The 16877-nt window shown below is 51.7% G+C and overlaps 1 protein-coding gene across 1 annotated transcript in view; it reads left to right on the top strand.

Annotated features, from left to right (window-relative positions):
• Positions 1–16877, top strand: part of LOC140900498 (T-box transcription factor T-A-like) — a 53741-nt gene that overhangs the window by 29314 nt on the left and 7550 nt on the right. The window contains exons 7-8 of the mRNA XM_073317867.1: positions 14437–14645; positions 15682–15915. Of these exons, the coding sequence (XP_073173968.1) occupies positions 14437–14645; positions 15682–15915 (443 nt within the window). The remainder of the gene's footprint in view (positions 1–14436; positions 14646–15681; positions 15916–16877) is intronic.

Here is a 16877-nt window from a genome sequence, read left to right on the forward strand (position 1 = left end):
AAGCATTTTATGCAGGCGCAGAGTGTGGGACGTTACACAGGCCCCGGACCAGCTGGGCCTTTGCTAACACAGCTCTTTGCAGCAAGAGGGTGAGCCTGGGTGGCTGGGACAGAGGAGGAAGACTGGGCACAGAAGCTGAAACGCACCCGCTTTTGGTACTGGCTGCGCATGGGGAGACGTGGGCTCCCAAGCCCAGGGACTCTGGGGCATGGCCACCCGCCAGCTCCCTAGGCGACTGTGGGGGAAAGAGGGCACTGGCCTCCTCTGGCAGCCCCCTGGGGAATCCCAGGCCTGCCCCAAATCTCAAGAGAGCCCCAGGGTTGGATGGAACCCTAGACGCCCCCCTCTCCCATCTCCAGAGGGGACTGCATACCGCTGCTTCTTCCCACCCTATGCCGGGGCCAATTCCCACGACACCGGCTGGCGCTCTATGCTGGGTCCAATTCCCACAACAACCCCACGCAAAGCAGACCTGGGCAAGAGGTTCATCCAAGCCCCTGTGAAGTGGAACTGCCGAGCCTCACAGAGCAGGGTTGGGCCCCGGCGCTCACTCCACTAGAGTCCGCGGGGCTGTCCGGGTGCAGCGGGGAGTGGAGCCCACCCTGCAGTATGGTGAGATGTGTATGGAACCCCCCCGCCCCCCCCGGCCGTGAAGAAATAAAAGCAAAGCTATCAAACTCATCGGGTGCATGGAGAACAAGTGAGCAAAACGAGCAGAATCACAGCCACACACCCTGCAAAGCCCATAAAGAGGCAGGGACGCACCTGGCACCAGCAGGCAAAGCACCCCAGGGGAGGGAGCTGCTTACACCTCTGGTGCCTGAGTGGGAAGAGCGTTATAACTTACAGCTCGCCCCTGCCCAACATGTGACACTGCAAGGTTCCCAGGCTAGGCTGACATACCCAGTTTGCCCCTCATGTGTGGATGTGTGTGGGGGGCGGGGAGTGCCTGCAACCACCCACCCCACACACAAACCCTCCAGCCTGTTGGGGCTGAACCCCCCACTGGGAACAGTGATGGGCTACAAGCCTGCCTGCAGATCCAGCCTCCCCCAGAGTTCGGGGGGCGTTCAGGTTCACACCAGCACATGGGGCTAATTAAGGGGGCTTGTCCCTGCACATACCCCTCCCTGGCCTGGGTGAGCAGAGCTACCCAGAGCTCCTGTCTCTAGTGCAGTAACCCCTGGGTCAACGTCTAAGCCAGAACCCAGTGGGCAGGCAGAGGGCGCTTTTCACAGCTAGTGCTCTGGTTTGGGCCTTTCTAGAGGTGCTCTAGATTAAATGGATTTCAATCTTGATCTGAATTAGCCCCAGAGATCATCTCTGGATCCAGAGCCAAACTGCCAAATTTGTCCCACAAGGATTGGTGGGAGGAAGACGCAGGCTTCAGTTCGGGCCGCGCCATACCGGAAATAAGCCCAACTAGCAATAAAGTGTAGCTGGTTCTTCTCACTGGGACTGCAGAGATTCCTGGGTTTCTGGAAACTCCAGCCCAAGGAGAAGAGGGGGGGGTCTCTGACCCAGAGCCTCCCCCCAGCACCTGTCTGGCTAAGTCAGCGTAGAAGATGCACTTGGGTGTGAGGGCAGATGTCACATGGGCTGCAGCCTGAATCCTAGTCGATATTTAGGGGCCCTGTTGAGGCAACAAGGGATTCTGCCCAACACCCTCTCCCCAAAACTAGAACTGGACAGCCTGGCATTGAGCACTAGCTTAGGCTGCGACCTGAGCAGGCCCGTCCTAGCCACAGCAACACGTGTGCCAGGCTGCAAGACCCAAAAATGCACTCAGGGCTTTTTCAACAAATTGACATTGACATTGCACGTCCATTTGGCCCCGAGCTCACTGCTGACCCTCCACGGCAGCACAGGGCGCAACCGCTGCCATCGGTCAGTATCAGCCCCATGGTGACCAAGACGGCGTCAGGGACCAGCTCCTGCCAGCGTGGCTGGGAACAAGGCTGCATCGCAGCTCGATACTCGCATCGGCGGCTCTCGGTCTCAGCCTGACCTGCACCCAGCTCAGCTACAGGAGCTGAGAGCCCCAGACTGCAGCACTGGTAACCCAGCGCTTTCCAAATACGTTGCCTTGATGTCCAACAGATTTGAGGCTAGGTGGCAAGGTGCCATCGACGGAGACCCCCACCCCTTTCATGACCCAGCCCCCTGTATTGTCACAAGGCTAGTGGGGCCCTGAAGAAGACCCTGCACTGAGCCAGTTTTATACTGGCAAAAATTGACTGCATGGTACAATTTCCCCGCCACCCCGGCCACACACACACACACACAATCACTCCCTCATGTGACTTTTTCTCTCTCTCTCTCTCTCTCTCTCTCACACACAGTGACACACGCAGACAGCGCCCCCTTGTGGAGTGCATGGGTATGCGTGCACACACAGCGCCCCCTTGTGGCTCTCGCTCTCTCACACACACACCCCACCTTGTGGCACCTGGGGAGTAATAAGATGGCATGAAAGCCACAGCCTCCTCCCCCGCAAAAGGAGTGGAATATGCAGCCATTCCAGCCAGGCTGCTAAGATACTAAGATTTGTATAAGACCAGCTGCATCTCCACCGCCCAGCAGGAGCGAAGGGACATGTTGACGCCTGCAGGAGCCTGGAAGAAATGAACAGATTCCCTGCTAGGAATCATCCCCAGATCTTCCCGGCATCAAAGCCAGCATTCCTCACCCCACTCAGCAATGCTCCAGGAATGCTGGGCATTGCTCGCAGGTGAGCTCCAGCGCCCAGAACAGGGACCTGCAGGCAGGAAACCGTTCCTGACAGTGAAGCCGAAGGACCTGTGGAGTTGTCTCGCCTTGTGAGAAGGTGGCAGCCCCATCTCTGGGGACACAAAGGGAACAGTGTCGGGGATGAGCCCACCACGAGTCTGCAAGGGAGGTGGACCGTATGGGACCGACCGGCCTTTTCTGTTGTTATTTGAAGCATTTGCCATGGCACCCTGTCACTATCCCGCCTGTTCATGGGGCACATGGGGGGGGATGTTTCTTCCATACACTGGCTTTATGTGCCTACAGCAGGAGGACTCGGGGGGGACCCCTCAGACTGCACATAGCCACCTCCAGAAACGGTGCATAGCCTAGGTCTGCCAGCTCCCCTCCTTCCCAGGGCTGCAAGGGAAAGAGCTTCCCCCGGTCAAGCAGCTGTTCCCCCCGCCCCCGTTTTAGTGCAAAGAGCACATCCAGCAGCAATTCAGGATCCTGGCGCACCGGGAGGTGAGGGGGCTGCATTAGCGGAACCCAGAGAAGCTAGCCAGGAGTGCCCCCTGCTGTCTGGCGGCAACAGCTGCAGAGGCAAAGGTGCCAGCGTGAGGCCTCCCAGGCACCATGAGGTGGGGGAGGCTACAGGACATCACTGCGTGAAGCTGTGGATACGGCCCGCAGGGTCACCTGGCGCTGTATGGGGCACTGATCAGGGCGAGGCCTTGAAACTCCGTATATTAGCCCCAACCCCCCTGCTTCCCAGGAGCGACAGCAAGAATTCCCCCAATCTGGAAGAACACCAACCTGCTGAGCCAACAGGCCCGCATGAGAAGGCAGCTTTGGCTTGGCTTCCTCTTGGGGACTAGAACTCGGCCCCCATCCCGAGCTGAGTCATCCTCGGAGGAAGTTCCAGCCCCTACATCCTCCCCGCTCCCTTGTGCGAGGGGCGCGGATCAATTCCTATTTGTCAGGCAGGGAAAAGGCACTGAGGTGACTTGCCCAAGATCACAGTCAGGGGCTAGCACTTGGGAGTTCCTGGCTCCTAGGTCTGGCCTCTGGCTACGAGACTCCTTCGTCCCCTAGCCAAAGAGCCACCTTCCCAGGTTCTGGGGGTGACATTCACCCAGGACCGGCTCTAGGCACCAGCAAAGCAAGCACGGGCGTGGGGCGGCACATTTCCAGGGGCAGCATTACGGCCACCCTTTTTTTTCAGAAAAATCCACCAATGTACGGAAAAAAAAAAATACATGAAGATCAAAAAAATCTCCACTAGTGCACTAGGCCATGATGTGAAAAATATCGTGTCACATATCGTGACAAAAATATCGTGTCGTGACACGGTCACTCATAATGTGAACGTGCATAAATGTGTAAACGTTAACGGTTACTGATTAATTAAATCAGGAATCATGATTACTCGCATGTACTGTGCCACCCTATCGGCGCCATTCGCACCAATTTCTGTGTCACGTCGGTGCAAGTGGTTATAGGGCTAAAATGCCGGGACAAAAACGAAAACGACTTTCCGGTGCTGCCTACCGGCAACAAAGAGAGAAACGGCAAGAAGGACTGGAAAAACTATCTTGTACTTCAAATAAAGTATTTTTAAAAAGCTGTCAATCAAGGAGAAAGCTCTAAGCAATCAATTGAAAGTGAATATTCATCAACTGATGAAGACCAATCGAACCAAAGATTATCTTTGTCAACTGATAAAGATGAACAACAATCCGACCAAAGATTATCTTCGCTAACTGATAAAGACGAACCATCACAATCCATCCAAAGATTTACTTCTTCAGCTGAAGAGTCCAGAAACAAAGAACTGTTATCCAAATCTAAAACTGAAGAACAATTATTGGAAGGTGGAGAGACTCACATAGGATCGGATCCAAGTACATGGCCGACAGTAATTACTGATCCAGTGCTAATGATTATTGTTAAAAAAATGTCCTTCAAAACTAGATCCTACGTTTGAATATCCATTTAATGAGTTGAATCGTCAATTTATGCCATCCAGTATGAAGAAATGATTTTTTCACTCCAAACACTGCTACAGCATTACACATTCTTTTAACATTACCAGTATCAGTGGCTTCTGGTGAGTGCAGTTTCTCAAAACTGAAATTACTAAAAAATTATTTGAGGTCCACCATGTCTCAAAATCGTTTGTCAGGACTCACAATCATTTCGATTGAAAGTACCACTGCAAAAAAAATTTAGATTTCACTGAATTATTAAAAGATGACGCAAGTATAAAAACTAGAAAAATTCACTTCATATAAATTCTTTTAAAGTATGAGAAACTGGGCGCACTGGAAGACACTAATGTTTTTCATTACAGTGTATAGTTGAACCCAAATTGTTTGTAATTGTGATTTTGTTAAAATTAGATAAGTACACTAGTAGGAAATTGTTTTATTTCACTAACTACAAATTCTGTTTTCATTTCTTTTTTAATTTTAAACAGTCAACAAAACAAAACAAAAAAACATTGCAAAGTGCAAATGTACAAAAGCCCCAAAAAAAGGAGGGGGGGGGGCGGCCAAAACATTTTTTGCTTGGGGCGGCAAAAACCCTAGAGCCGGCCCTACACTCACCAGGGTCAAACCAAACTGCTCAGACTAAGGGACATAGATGCCAGCACCTTTCACTCCCCTGCTTCCCCACGGTGCCTGCAGTGAGCAACATGGTGATTTTAACCCAGTCTATAGCAGACCCTGGCTATGTGACCAGTTAGTGCAGAATTGCACCTACTTTAGGGCAGAGTGATGGATGCTGCAGATCAGAAAGTCCTTCAGTCACCCACAGAAGATTGATTGCACCTGCCTGTTTTATGCCTCACGTTACAGGAGCTGGTTTTTAATGAGGAGTCGCATGGTTGAATGGGTGGGTGAGGCCCATCGGTGGGCATTAGGTAGGTGAATGGGGACTGACTCCTACCATCGCCTGTATCAAACGTATCTTTTGTGTTTCACCCAAGCCTCCCCTAATTTCACCCCGGGGGATCTTTCTGGCAGCTCTCCCCACTTTAGGGGTAGCCTAATGCACTCTATTGTCTGCATTCACTGGAAATGTAAGGAGATCCTGTGGTTCCACCGGGATATTCCCATGTGAAGATGCTCTGAATACCTTTCTAGAGGGATCCTGAAATAGACAGCTGTCCATGTTATTTGCCCAGGACTAGAACAGCAGGGCGTGCAAGAGGTCAGGATTGTGATGCACTGGCAGAGTGGTGCGGGGCGCCCAGGACTGGAAAAGCTGGGCAGGGTGTTGAGGGGTGGGAGGGTGCGGACTGAAGGGAATTGGCAGAGAACAGCGGCTGGTGTATTTGCTGTGGGTAGGCTGATGGGGCGAAAGGGTGCAATCCAGGAGGCCACAAGGCCTGGCCTGGAGAGGATGGCCAGGCTATGAGAATTGGGCAGGATTGTGGGAAGAAGCAGTGGTATGCAGCCCCCTCGAGCTGAGCAGAGGGCGTGGCAGCGGTGCTGTGTGCATGGAGCTTGCGAGGAGTGGTACCACAGGAATGGGAAGCATCAGAGCGCTTGCTGCAGTCGCTTTCAGTCCCTGAGCTGCCAGCATCTAGCCCAGGGGCACAAACATCACCATGTAATGCCACATTGCAGGTTTCCTTTCGGCTTGCTTAGTGCTAACAGCATGCTGGGCAGGAGGGGTGTACAGGAAATGACAAGTCCATGAATGACATATAAAGCTGCTGATCTCAGCTGGGACGGGTGGGGTTAATCAGACATTGCCCCAGGGGCTACCCTTTCACACTCAGCTCTGAGCTCTTCAGAGAGACATGGCTCTTCAGAGAGACATGGCGCTTGTCTCTCTCGCCAACAGGAGTTGGTCCAATAAAAGATATTACCTCCCCCACCTCGTGTCTCTCATATCCTGGGCGCACACGGCTACAACGCTGCAAACAACCGAGCTGTTCAGGCATTTTCCTGAGGCTCCAGTTACTACAACAAACAGTCCTGACCCACGAGTGCGTCAATCAGCTCTGACGGCCTTGCACTTAAGAGCCCCTTACAGAGAACCTAGTGAGTGAGCTGAAACATGGAGACAGCCTTTGTGGAAGGGGAAGCCTGGCTCTGGTGGGAGTCACTGTGAACGAACGCCTGGCTCTGACTGATAAAAAGCCCAGTGGGTTTTATTTCAGACCAGGCAGTCACAATCCCAAAGGAACAGCTTCGATACTAGACGTCTAGATTCTTCTCTGACCCCATCACCAGTTTGCACGGGCTTCAGATGCAGCCATGAATCTATCCTCACAATCCCCCGGGGAGACAGGGAAGGACAATTAGCCCCTTTTTTCAGTTGGGGAAACTGAGGCAAAGACAGGGTAGAGTGACTTGCCCCAAGGTGTGCAGCAGAACTGGGACTGACTCAAGATCTCCAGTGTCCCAGTGTCTTATTCCCAAGATTCCCAGTGTCTTATTCACAAAATCTCCAGTGTCTTATTCCCAAAACTACCCCCATTCTCTTTATCTTTGGGACGTACTTGGCCCCCATTTCCACTGTATCTGACTGAGCACCCCACTGTCTGATGTATTTATCCTCACAGCATCCCGGTGAGGCAGGGCACTGCTATTAGTTCCCCATCTGCAACGGGGGGATGAGGCACAGAGAGACTCAGGGCAGGTTCACACTACGGGTGCGCCAGCAGCCTGGCTCGTTTTTCAGCTGCACTGCCGGAGTGGAGACACTGCCAGCAGCAATGGCAGGGGTTTTTCTTCTGCGGTAGGAAATCCTCCTCCCTGAGTGGCAGTAACTATACTGTGGGAAGAATTCTTCTGCTGACGCAGCCGCATCTCCACTGCAGTTGGGTCAGCATAGCTCCAGTGCTCAGGGAGGTGAATTTTCACACCCCTCAGCACTATAGTTATGTCGATCTAACTTTTAAGTATAGACCAGGCCTACGTGACTTGCCCAAGGAGTCTGTGGTGGAGCAGGGTCTCCCGAGTGCCAGAATAGCACGCTAACCACTGGGCCACTGTCCCCATTTTGACTAAAAATACCCCTGCAAAACAGACTGTAGAATAAGTCCCAGCCCCTTTCTTCTGCTCACCTTCCACCTTCCCTCCATTCAGACACCAATTGCTTAGACTGCCTCGCTACTGGCTGGGATCGGCTTCTCCACATCCTGCCCTAAACTGATAAGCAGTGTTCCTGCCTGCTCTTACACAGCTCCTATGTTCTGCCCCAGAGGCAGCTGCCTTTCATTGGCAGATGGAAGCAACTTCTACATATAGTAAAGCTCCCTAGCAAAGAATGAAAGACAGCATGTAATTTAGAGAGACAAGGTGGGTGAGGGAATATCTTTGATTGGACCAACTTCTGTTAATGAAAGAGACAAGCTTTTGAGCTACAGAGCTCTTCTTCAGGTTTCTGAGCTGAAGAAGAGCTCTGTGTAGCTCGAAAGCTCATCTCTTTCATCATCAGAAGTTGGCCCAGTCAAAGATACTGCCTCACCCATCTTGTCTCTCTCATATCCTGGGATCAACATGGCTACAACACTGCAAAAAACATGTAATTTAGTCAGCTCTGCTCCCTGTAAGCAAACTGTTCTGAATTAATTATTGTTTGCAGTGTTGCAGCCATGTAGTCTGAGGGAATATCTTTCACTTGATGTCACTTGTCTCTCTAAATTAATTACATCATCTTTGTTCCAAATCAGATCTTGTTTCCTTGCCTTCTCCACAACAGCAGAAATCACCAGCTCGGAAAGAGGGATCTTAGTATTAAACCGTAAATTAAGGTGACCAAATAGCAAGTGTAAAATATCAGGACAGGGGATTTGGGGTAATAGGTGCCTATATAAGAAAAAGCCCCCAAAATTGGGACTGTTCCTATAAAACCAGGACATCTGGTCACCCTGCCGTAAATAGCTGGAGGGTGCTATGCAGCAGGAATGGGATCTGGAGCTTCTGGAAGGCCAGACTGCATGCAGGGCAGAGCCTCTAGCCTGAGCAGTCTTTGAAGGTGGCCTTTGTGTGGCTGATGTCAAGGTGGCTGATTGTGGGTCAGTAAAAGGCAGCTCTGGATGGTCCTGGCAGGAAGCAGCCCCAGGCCCAGCTGCAGGAGGCCTATTGTCTCCACCTGTTAACACTACAGGAAAGGGAGGGTGTTATCTCTTTCTGCCCTTCCCCCTTCAACGCTGGGAATGTTTCCCATCCCTCCTCCAACCCAGGCTCTGGCACAGCAAAAGGCCACGACTCATTCTCATAGGTCCAGGATGCTCAGCTGTCATTGTGCCTGAGGGTGGAAGGCGGAAGGAAATTACCCAGTGGGTCTTCTGAGCGGGTGACTGGGGAACAGGAAGGTGGGAGGCCAGGGGACGGGGTTTGGAGCTCAGCTGGACTGGTAGCTGTCACAAAGCCCTCCAAGCCTCTCTTCCTCCCCTCCCAGAAGCAAACCCATCCGGAGGGAGGGAGGCTGCCACTTCTTTCCCATTGGAGGTTGCACTAGAGATTTTAAACACAAGCCACCTCCTACACACAACCTGCTTTGTTGACTCATGACCCCTGTTATACTAATCAACCAATCCACTTTGGTACCCTAAAGACAACATCTCCTTGTGCACTGTGCCCTGGTGCTTTAACATACACAGCCTGCCCTCACTCTCCTATTATAAGGGAACCAGTTGGGCTGAATACAAGCAGCAGCCTGTAGATGAGTGAGGCATGGGGTCCTCACTTTTTCTTTTGCTGTAAAGATTGCCCAGTTCTCTCGTGATTTTAATCAAGGGGTTCTGTGATACTTGGTGTTTAGCAGAAAGCCCCAGCTCCTGGAGCCAGGTGATTCTGTGAGACTCTCAAGCTTTCATTAACAACAGAAGTCTCTTGTCCTCATGGCTGTGGAGAAAGGCTGTGACCATGGCCTGGGTGCAGCCTAAAGCAGTGGTTTTCAAACTTTTTTTCTGGTGACCCAGTTGAAGAAAATTGTTGATGCTCACAACCCAGTGGGGCGGGGGATGAGAGGTTTGGGGTGTGAGAGGGGCTCAGGGCTGGGACAGAGGGTTGGGGTGCAGGGGTGAGGGCTGCAGGGTGGGGCTGGGAATGAGGGGTTCAGAATGTGAGAGGGGGCTTTGGGCTGGGGCAGGGGATTGGGGTGCTGGAGGGGGTCAGGGCTTTGGGCTGGGGATGCAGGATCTGGGGCGGGGCTGGGGATGAGGGGTTTGGGGTGTTGGAAGGGGCTCCGGGTTTGGGGCAAGGGATTGGGCCGCAGGGTTGCTAAGGCAGGCTTCGTGCCTGTCCTGGCACCGTGGACCGCGCTGCACCCCAGAAGTAGCCAGCAGCAGTTGAGCTCTGCGCAGCTCTCAATTGCAGGCACCACCACCCCCAGTTCCCATTGGCTGTGTGGCCAATGGGATTGCAGAGCTGTTGCTCGGGGCGGGGCAGTGCGCAGAGCACCATGGCCCCCCCCGGCCTAGGAGCCAGACCTGCTGCTGGCTGCTTCCGGGGCGCAGCACGGTGTCGGAACAGGTAGGGATTAGCCTGCCTTAGCAGGGCAGCATCACTGACGGGACTTTTAACGGTCTGGTCGGCAGTGCTGACCATAGCCGCCGTGACCCAGTGTCTTACATTCTGCGACCCCGTACTGGGTCGCGACCCGCAGTTTGAAAACCACTGGCCAAGGCTCAGAGACCAGAAGGCAAAGAAAAAGAACCAATTTTAAAAAAAACCCTCATGATTTTTGAATGCTTGGGCCAGCGATGCTGCCTGCTGTATGAGCACCCCGAACACTAAGGAGCTGCACGTCTACAGCAGAGAGCATTTCCTGTGTAGACCTGCCCTAAGGGGATACAGACATCACTGCTGAGGTGGAGCTCAGCCCAAACCCCAGAAACCGCTACACATGTCTGCTGGGTCTGCTGCAGCTGCTCCTCCTTAGAAGGACAAGGGGAAGGTGTGGTCTTAGGATCTAGATCCAGTTCCACTCCCCACTCCCATGTCCTTTTAATGCCGAGCAGCTGCAGCTGGCAGTCAGCGTCGCTCCTTCCCAGCACAGAGCTAGCTGCCATGTTTAGAGGCTCTTGGGGAACTGAACACAGAGGGAGTTGTGGGACATCCCTGCAGCCTTCAGGTTAAGAATCTGTGATCTACCCTGCTCAGGGTCACCATTATTTCCAGTCACTTTCACTACCTGCTTGCACTAGGCCAGTGCTGTTGTGTTTGGGCAACCAAACTTGCAGGGGCATGTTTACATTCAAACAGAAAATTTATCTCAATTTAAACATAAAAGTTAATTTCATGGATACACTTCTATTCCCACTGGGAACTGGCTCTGGATACTTGTGTGTGTGTGTCACACATACACCCCTGTCCTGTGGACTTGCATGTTCTCAGTCACTTTCTTGTGAGATTTGGGACCATGAAGCGTAAAGGAAAAGGAGTTGCGGGGATGGGGAAAGATCTGCAAACTTGATCAATCCTCAGACAGGCTGAAGGTTCAGGTTTGGGTCAGATCTCATTTTATCCCAACTGATTTGCCAGGAAAAGGAGTACTTGTGGCACCTTAGATCACTTTAGAGAAGCTATTACCAGCAGGAGAGTGGGGGTGGGAGAAAACCTTTTGTAGTGATAAACACCCATTTTTTCATGGTTTGTGTGTATAAAAACATCTTTTGTATTTTCCACGGTATGCATCCGATGAAGTGAGCTGTAGCTCACGAAAGCTTATGCTCAAATAAATTGGTTAGTCTCTAAGGTGCCACAAGTCCTCCTTGTCTTTTTGTGAATACAGACTAACACGGCTGTTACTCTGAAACCTAATTTGCCAGGGTGCAGCTGAAACAGAAATGACCATCTGGGGCCCCACTGTCATGCATAGACTTGATCATTCAAGAGAAACCTCCCCCTCCCACAGTGGGAGATGATATCTCATTGGGTCCAGATCTCTCCCAAATACCCCTGGTGGGGGGACATGATTGAGTGGCCACTCACAATGAGAGGTCTCCACTGCAGCTCATCCAGAACCCCACCAATCCTTGCCCCACTGTTCTCCCACCCCGTATGGAAGCCTGAGCTCAGCTGAGCTGGTGGCTTTGATCAGCTCGCACTGTGAATGGTGTGAGAGGTTTCTCAGCTCTCTAGTGCAATTCTCAGCACCAGCGTGCTGGAGATTAGGCTATTCTCACCCGGCCCTCAGTGACTTTGAGTCACTCCAGGCAAAAAATCTCACTCCTTGCCCTGTACCAGCTCCCAGTGGCTTGTTAATCTGCATGCCAGAGCATCATCCGTTGTCTCCAGATGAGCCCCAGCAGAGGTTATTTGTCCTGTGAGAATCTGATCTGTTGTTAATTCTCTTCATCCTCTGAAAGGTGGGGGGTGATTAGGCAGAGAGATCCAGGTTTCCTGGGTCCCACATGGAAATGGTGGGGAGAAGAAGAGAGGCAGGAAACATCCCTGGCCCCCATTCAGCCCTGTGGGTGGGAAGGCTGAGATGCCTTTCAAGCAGTTTCTGTATCCGTAATGCACAGCAGACGGGGGCCAGCAGGCTGACCGGCAGGGAGAAATCAGGCAGGTGCTGCGGGCACACAAGCAGACGCAATGGATGGGAAGTTCTGCACCACCACATGCTGCTGTGTCTCACTGATTGCTCCTCTGGGTGGCACTGGATGTCATCCAGGCTTGAGGCCAACGGAAACATCTCTCTCACGTGGCATCACGCAGCTGATCAGGTGCATCATTTTTTCTCCCACCTACTTCCAAAGCATCAAGTAGTGGCCACTGTTGGAGGCAAGACACCCAACTCGATGGGTCATTGGCTAGATCCTCTCTTGCGGGCCCCATGTTTGAACATACTAGAGACGGACTCAAGCCAGATGCTTTCAATCTGGATTTGCAACCCCCTTCCTCCATGCTCCACAGTACAGGGGGTGGGGACATGAGGCTTGAGGCTGCTAAGGGGAAATGCAGAAGAGCTTAAAAGGTGGGTGGGACAAATGAATGAATAAAGTCATCTGCAGTGTAAAGAACAGAGATCAAATGGAAAAGATTGAGGGGAAAGGAATTAGAATCTACTTCCGACAGGGCTCCATTTAGCTGCATGCTAAGTGCATTTTCGTTATGAACTTTGAGACTGACTTAATAAATTCAGCATGACCAAGACCTGGGCTCCTGATTCATTGTTTTCATACGTGCTGCCCTCCCTCTCCAGCCACCATCCCAAGCTGAATATTTGCTAAGACTCCATGACACATGAGCCAACGTCCCGGCCCCCATGTCCAGTACCCTGCAATATTTCACATATGGGTGATGATGGATCACTGCCGCTGTTCAGGCACCTCTTTAACTCCTCGGACGTCATTGCACCCAGTGAGAGCACAAGGCGAGACCAAGCAAAACACAACAGAGGAAACTAAAATTGTAAAGGCACTGGGCTGGGAGCCAGGAGATGAGAGTTCAATTCTTGTCTTTGCCATATACTCCCTGTGTGATGCTGAACAAGTCACTTATGCTCAGATTTTCAACGATGCTTTAAGGGATTTGGACACTCAGGTATCCAAATCCTCTAGGCAGGTTTTAAAATGTCAGCCTTCATCTCTCTTGGCTTCAGTTGCCCATCTGTAAAAATGGGGTAATAATCATGTTTGGGTCCCCAGGCAATTTCCCTGCTTGCTATCTCTTTACCCTGGCCCTGCAGGCTGCAAAGCAAAGTTTGGAAGGAAGCTGGCATTTCCTCACTGCCTGGTTCTCCTGACAGGACCCACCACGTATTACAAAAACTTCACACTCTGATGGAAGAAACGTTAGGCACAAAGCAAAACTAAATGGCTGCCAATATCCTGAAACAGAATCCATCCATCTAACCCTCCACAGTGTGGACCCTGCATCATCATCTCACTTCTCCGGAGGCTCAAGCTACTTAAGTGTTAAAAATCCCAGCTCCCCAGCCCAAGGGCAAACACACACATTTCACTGGCCTGCAGAAAAGCCAGCATGCCAGCTCTGTGCCTGCAAACAGAGCAGACAGAGGAAAAATCCCCCAGAGTCCTCAAAAAGACTCCCCACCTCAAAAAGATCCATCCTAGGAGAGCAATCCCATCTCATTCCTACGCACTAACCATGTCTCAGTCAGACATGGGCCTGATCCCACATTCTGGAGCTTTGGGCAAGACCAGTCACATCCAAGCTTCATAACTTGGGCGTTTCTATAAAGGGAAACCCAAATTCAAACACTCTCCAACTCTGCTTTGGATCCAAATACGGCTGCTCTGGCCCATCTCTGCAATTCACTTTGCAGAGCCCTTGGAGACAGTGAGGGCTCAGGGAACATTGCTCAACAGCAGGCCGTATAAAATCAACTGCGTTCGAGTTACAATGCCAGCAAGCAGCTGAGTTCCCCATGTCTGCGCCTGCTGGTGCTCCAGACAGACTTGATAGGGAGAACATTTTACGTCCCAACGGGTGTGGTCTAGTGGTTAGAGCCAGAGGGTGGGAGCCAAGAGAGCTGAATTCTGTTCCTAATGTGCTGTGTGATCACTGTGCCTCAGTTTCCCCATCTGGATGATACTATATTTATCATATACTATCCCCCACAGGGATACTGTGAGGATAAATACATTGCTTGTGAGATGCTCAGGTACTCCAGAGATGGGGGCCATCTACGTGCCTAGGCAGAGGGTATTTACCTATCTCACAGTGGGGTTGTGACGCTTCGTTAGGTTAATATTTCTGCAAGTATTATTTATTATTCTTATTGTGATAGTGCCTAGGAGCCCCACTCATGGACCAAAGCTCCATTGTCCTGAGCACTGCACAGACACCGAACAACAAGACAGACCCCGCCCTGAGAGCTGACCATCTACGTTGTGAGCTTCGTTACTTTGAAAACACAAAGGGCTACAGAAGTAGAAGTATCCTTTTCTCTGCAGAGCAATCCAGGCACCAGGGCCTCAGCCCCACTGCAATAAGGAGGTGGGGTGCACCTGGGGTGTTTGGGTTACAAGTACCGGGGCCCTAGCTGGTCACTGGTGTCTAGCAACAACTTTATACCTCCAGGCAAGGCCTTGTCCAGACTAGCCACACATGCAAAGTGGGATTTTAAGGCTTTTACTCAGCACTAATGTCGGGCCCCTTGTGTGTTTAGTCAAGCAACTAGACCTGAGCCAAGCCTTTGTGCGGGTGTGCACTGGGACTGAAGCATGTGCTCTGCTGAATCGGGGCCTTAAACAGGATTGTTACTGCCATCGGAGCAGGGAAAGGCAGTGATTCCCCCCCCTTAACTTGCTCTAAGCACTCAGTCACTGCCCGGCTGGGGCAAGCAGCATTTCGCCCCTTGCTATATTTTTCTGTGGCAATTTGCTACATATATTTGCCAATGTGATATTGAGACTTTTGCACAGTTTTGTCCTTCCTCCCCACCCTCCAGGGATTTCACAGGGGAAAGGGAGATGCTGGGGCAGAGGGGGGCAGGTGAGGGAGGGGTGGAAGGGGCTACAGCATTCCCCACCTCTCAAAGCTAATAGTTTCCTCGCTTGACGACTCCCTCGGATGGTTTGTTAGGACTGCCTTTTCCTGGACGAAAGATGCTCAGCAGTCAATGGCAGTGCAATCTCTTCCCCTGACCCCTGAACCTGGGGAAGCAGTGGGTCCAGGGACAGGATGGATTTGACAGAACCCATCTCCAGAGCAGGGAGATAGATTGGGTTTCCCACTGAGTTTCACATAGACATGAAAGCTTCTCCCCCTCCAGATGGGAGGAGAGCAGAGTGACCAGCCATACCTCCCGCTCCCTCCCCAGGCTGGCCAATCACCTCCTCATCTCTCTGGGAGGGGGCACCAGCTAGCTCTTTTTAGCCAATGAGAAAGGAATGCCCCCCCCAAGCCTCCACAAGTCCTGCTGAGGGGGGCGGGGAGGAGAGGTTTAAAATCCCAGAAGTATCTCCATCCCCTCCCCAGTGAGTCCCAATGACAAGCAGGTCTGGGCCTGATGCTAGGTGCTGGGCTCCAGGGCTTTGCGGTGGGATTCCCAGAGGGAGGCAGAGAGGAAGCCAGACACCATGAGCTCGGTCCCCAGCCACCAGTGGCTGGACCATGTCTTCAGTGCGGTGGAGAGTGAGTTGGAAATGGGCCCTGAGAAAGAGGATGTCTCGGAGAGGGAGATCAAGGTGGTGCTGGAGGAGAAAGAGCTGTGGATGAACTTTAAGGAGCTCACCAATGAGATGATAGTCACCAAAACTGGCCGGTGAGTGCAAAGAATTCTCTCTACCCCTCCTCTGAGCTGTCTGGAGGTAGCCTCTCCTTCCACCCCTCTATCTACCTCCCTTAAGTATCTTTAAGATGCCCATCACCAGTGCCTCCAGGCACCAGATACATACATTTACCCAACTGATCCACCAGGACCCTGTTCTCCTCCTAGCCCCCCTTTACGCTGCTCTTGTCTCCAGGAAGGTGCCACTGGTTGTTTTCTGGCTCTGAGCTCCTTGTGGCATGATCACCAGACATGGGGGGCTGGGAGGGGAGGCCTCTCCCCCCCACCATTGGGGGTAGGGGCCAAGGTCTAGGAAGCACCCTTATTTTGAATCCGTAGGGTTTTAGCGGAGTTGCATAGCTACATTTGTCTGATTCGTACAAATTCCCCATCAGGGGCTTTGCTTTACCTGGGCTGTAAATAGCACAGAGTCTTTGTGCTGGCCCTCTGCACAAGGATGAATTTCACCTGAGCGATACGGAGACCGAGAGCTGCTGCAGAGAAGATGGCTCTGATAGATTCCGTTGCTGGGACAGTTATGTAGGCAGGTGGCGAGGACTCAGAATTTACAAACTGGGGTGTTCCCCCCGGCCCCACCATCCAAGAATGATCAAGGAAAACGGTAACAGGCTGATCACTTTGATCTGATGGGAGGTGAATTAAAAATGGTCAGTAGTTTCCCCTCCCAGTTACGGGAATGGGAGAGACTAGTCTGTTTGGTTTGAAAAGGAAGAAAACTGATGGCAAACAGATCAGTTTATATTAAAATGAAAACGAAGGTACTGCCCCTACTTACTCTGAAACTAGCAGTTACCAGGAAGGTTTAACAGCCGTGTTAGTCTGTATTCGCAAAAAGAAAAGAATAACATTCATAAACCAGTTGGAGAACACTTCAATCTCTCTGGTCACGCGATTACAGACATGAAAGTTGCGATATTACAACAAAAAAACTTCAA

The sequence above is a fragment of the Lepidochelys kempii genome, chromosome 19 (genome assembly GCF_965140265.1).
Source record: "Lepidochelys kempii isolate rLepKem1 chromosome 19, rLepKem1.hap2, whole genome shotgun sequence".
NCBI classification, from domain to species: Eukaryota; Metazoa; Chordata; order Testudines; family Cheloniidae; genus Lepidochelys; species Lepidochelys kempii.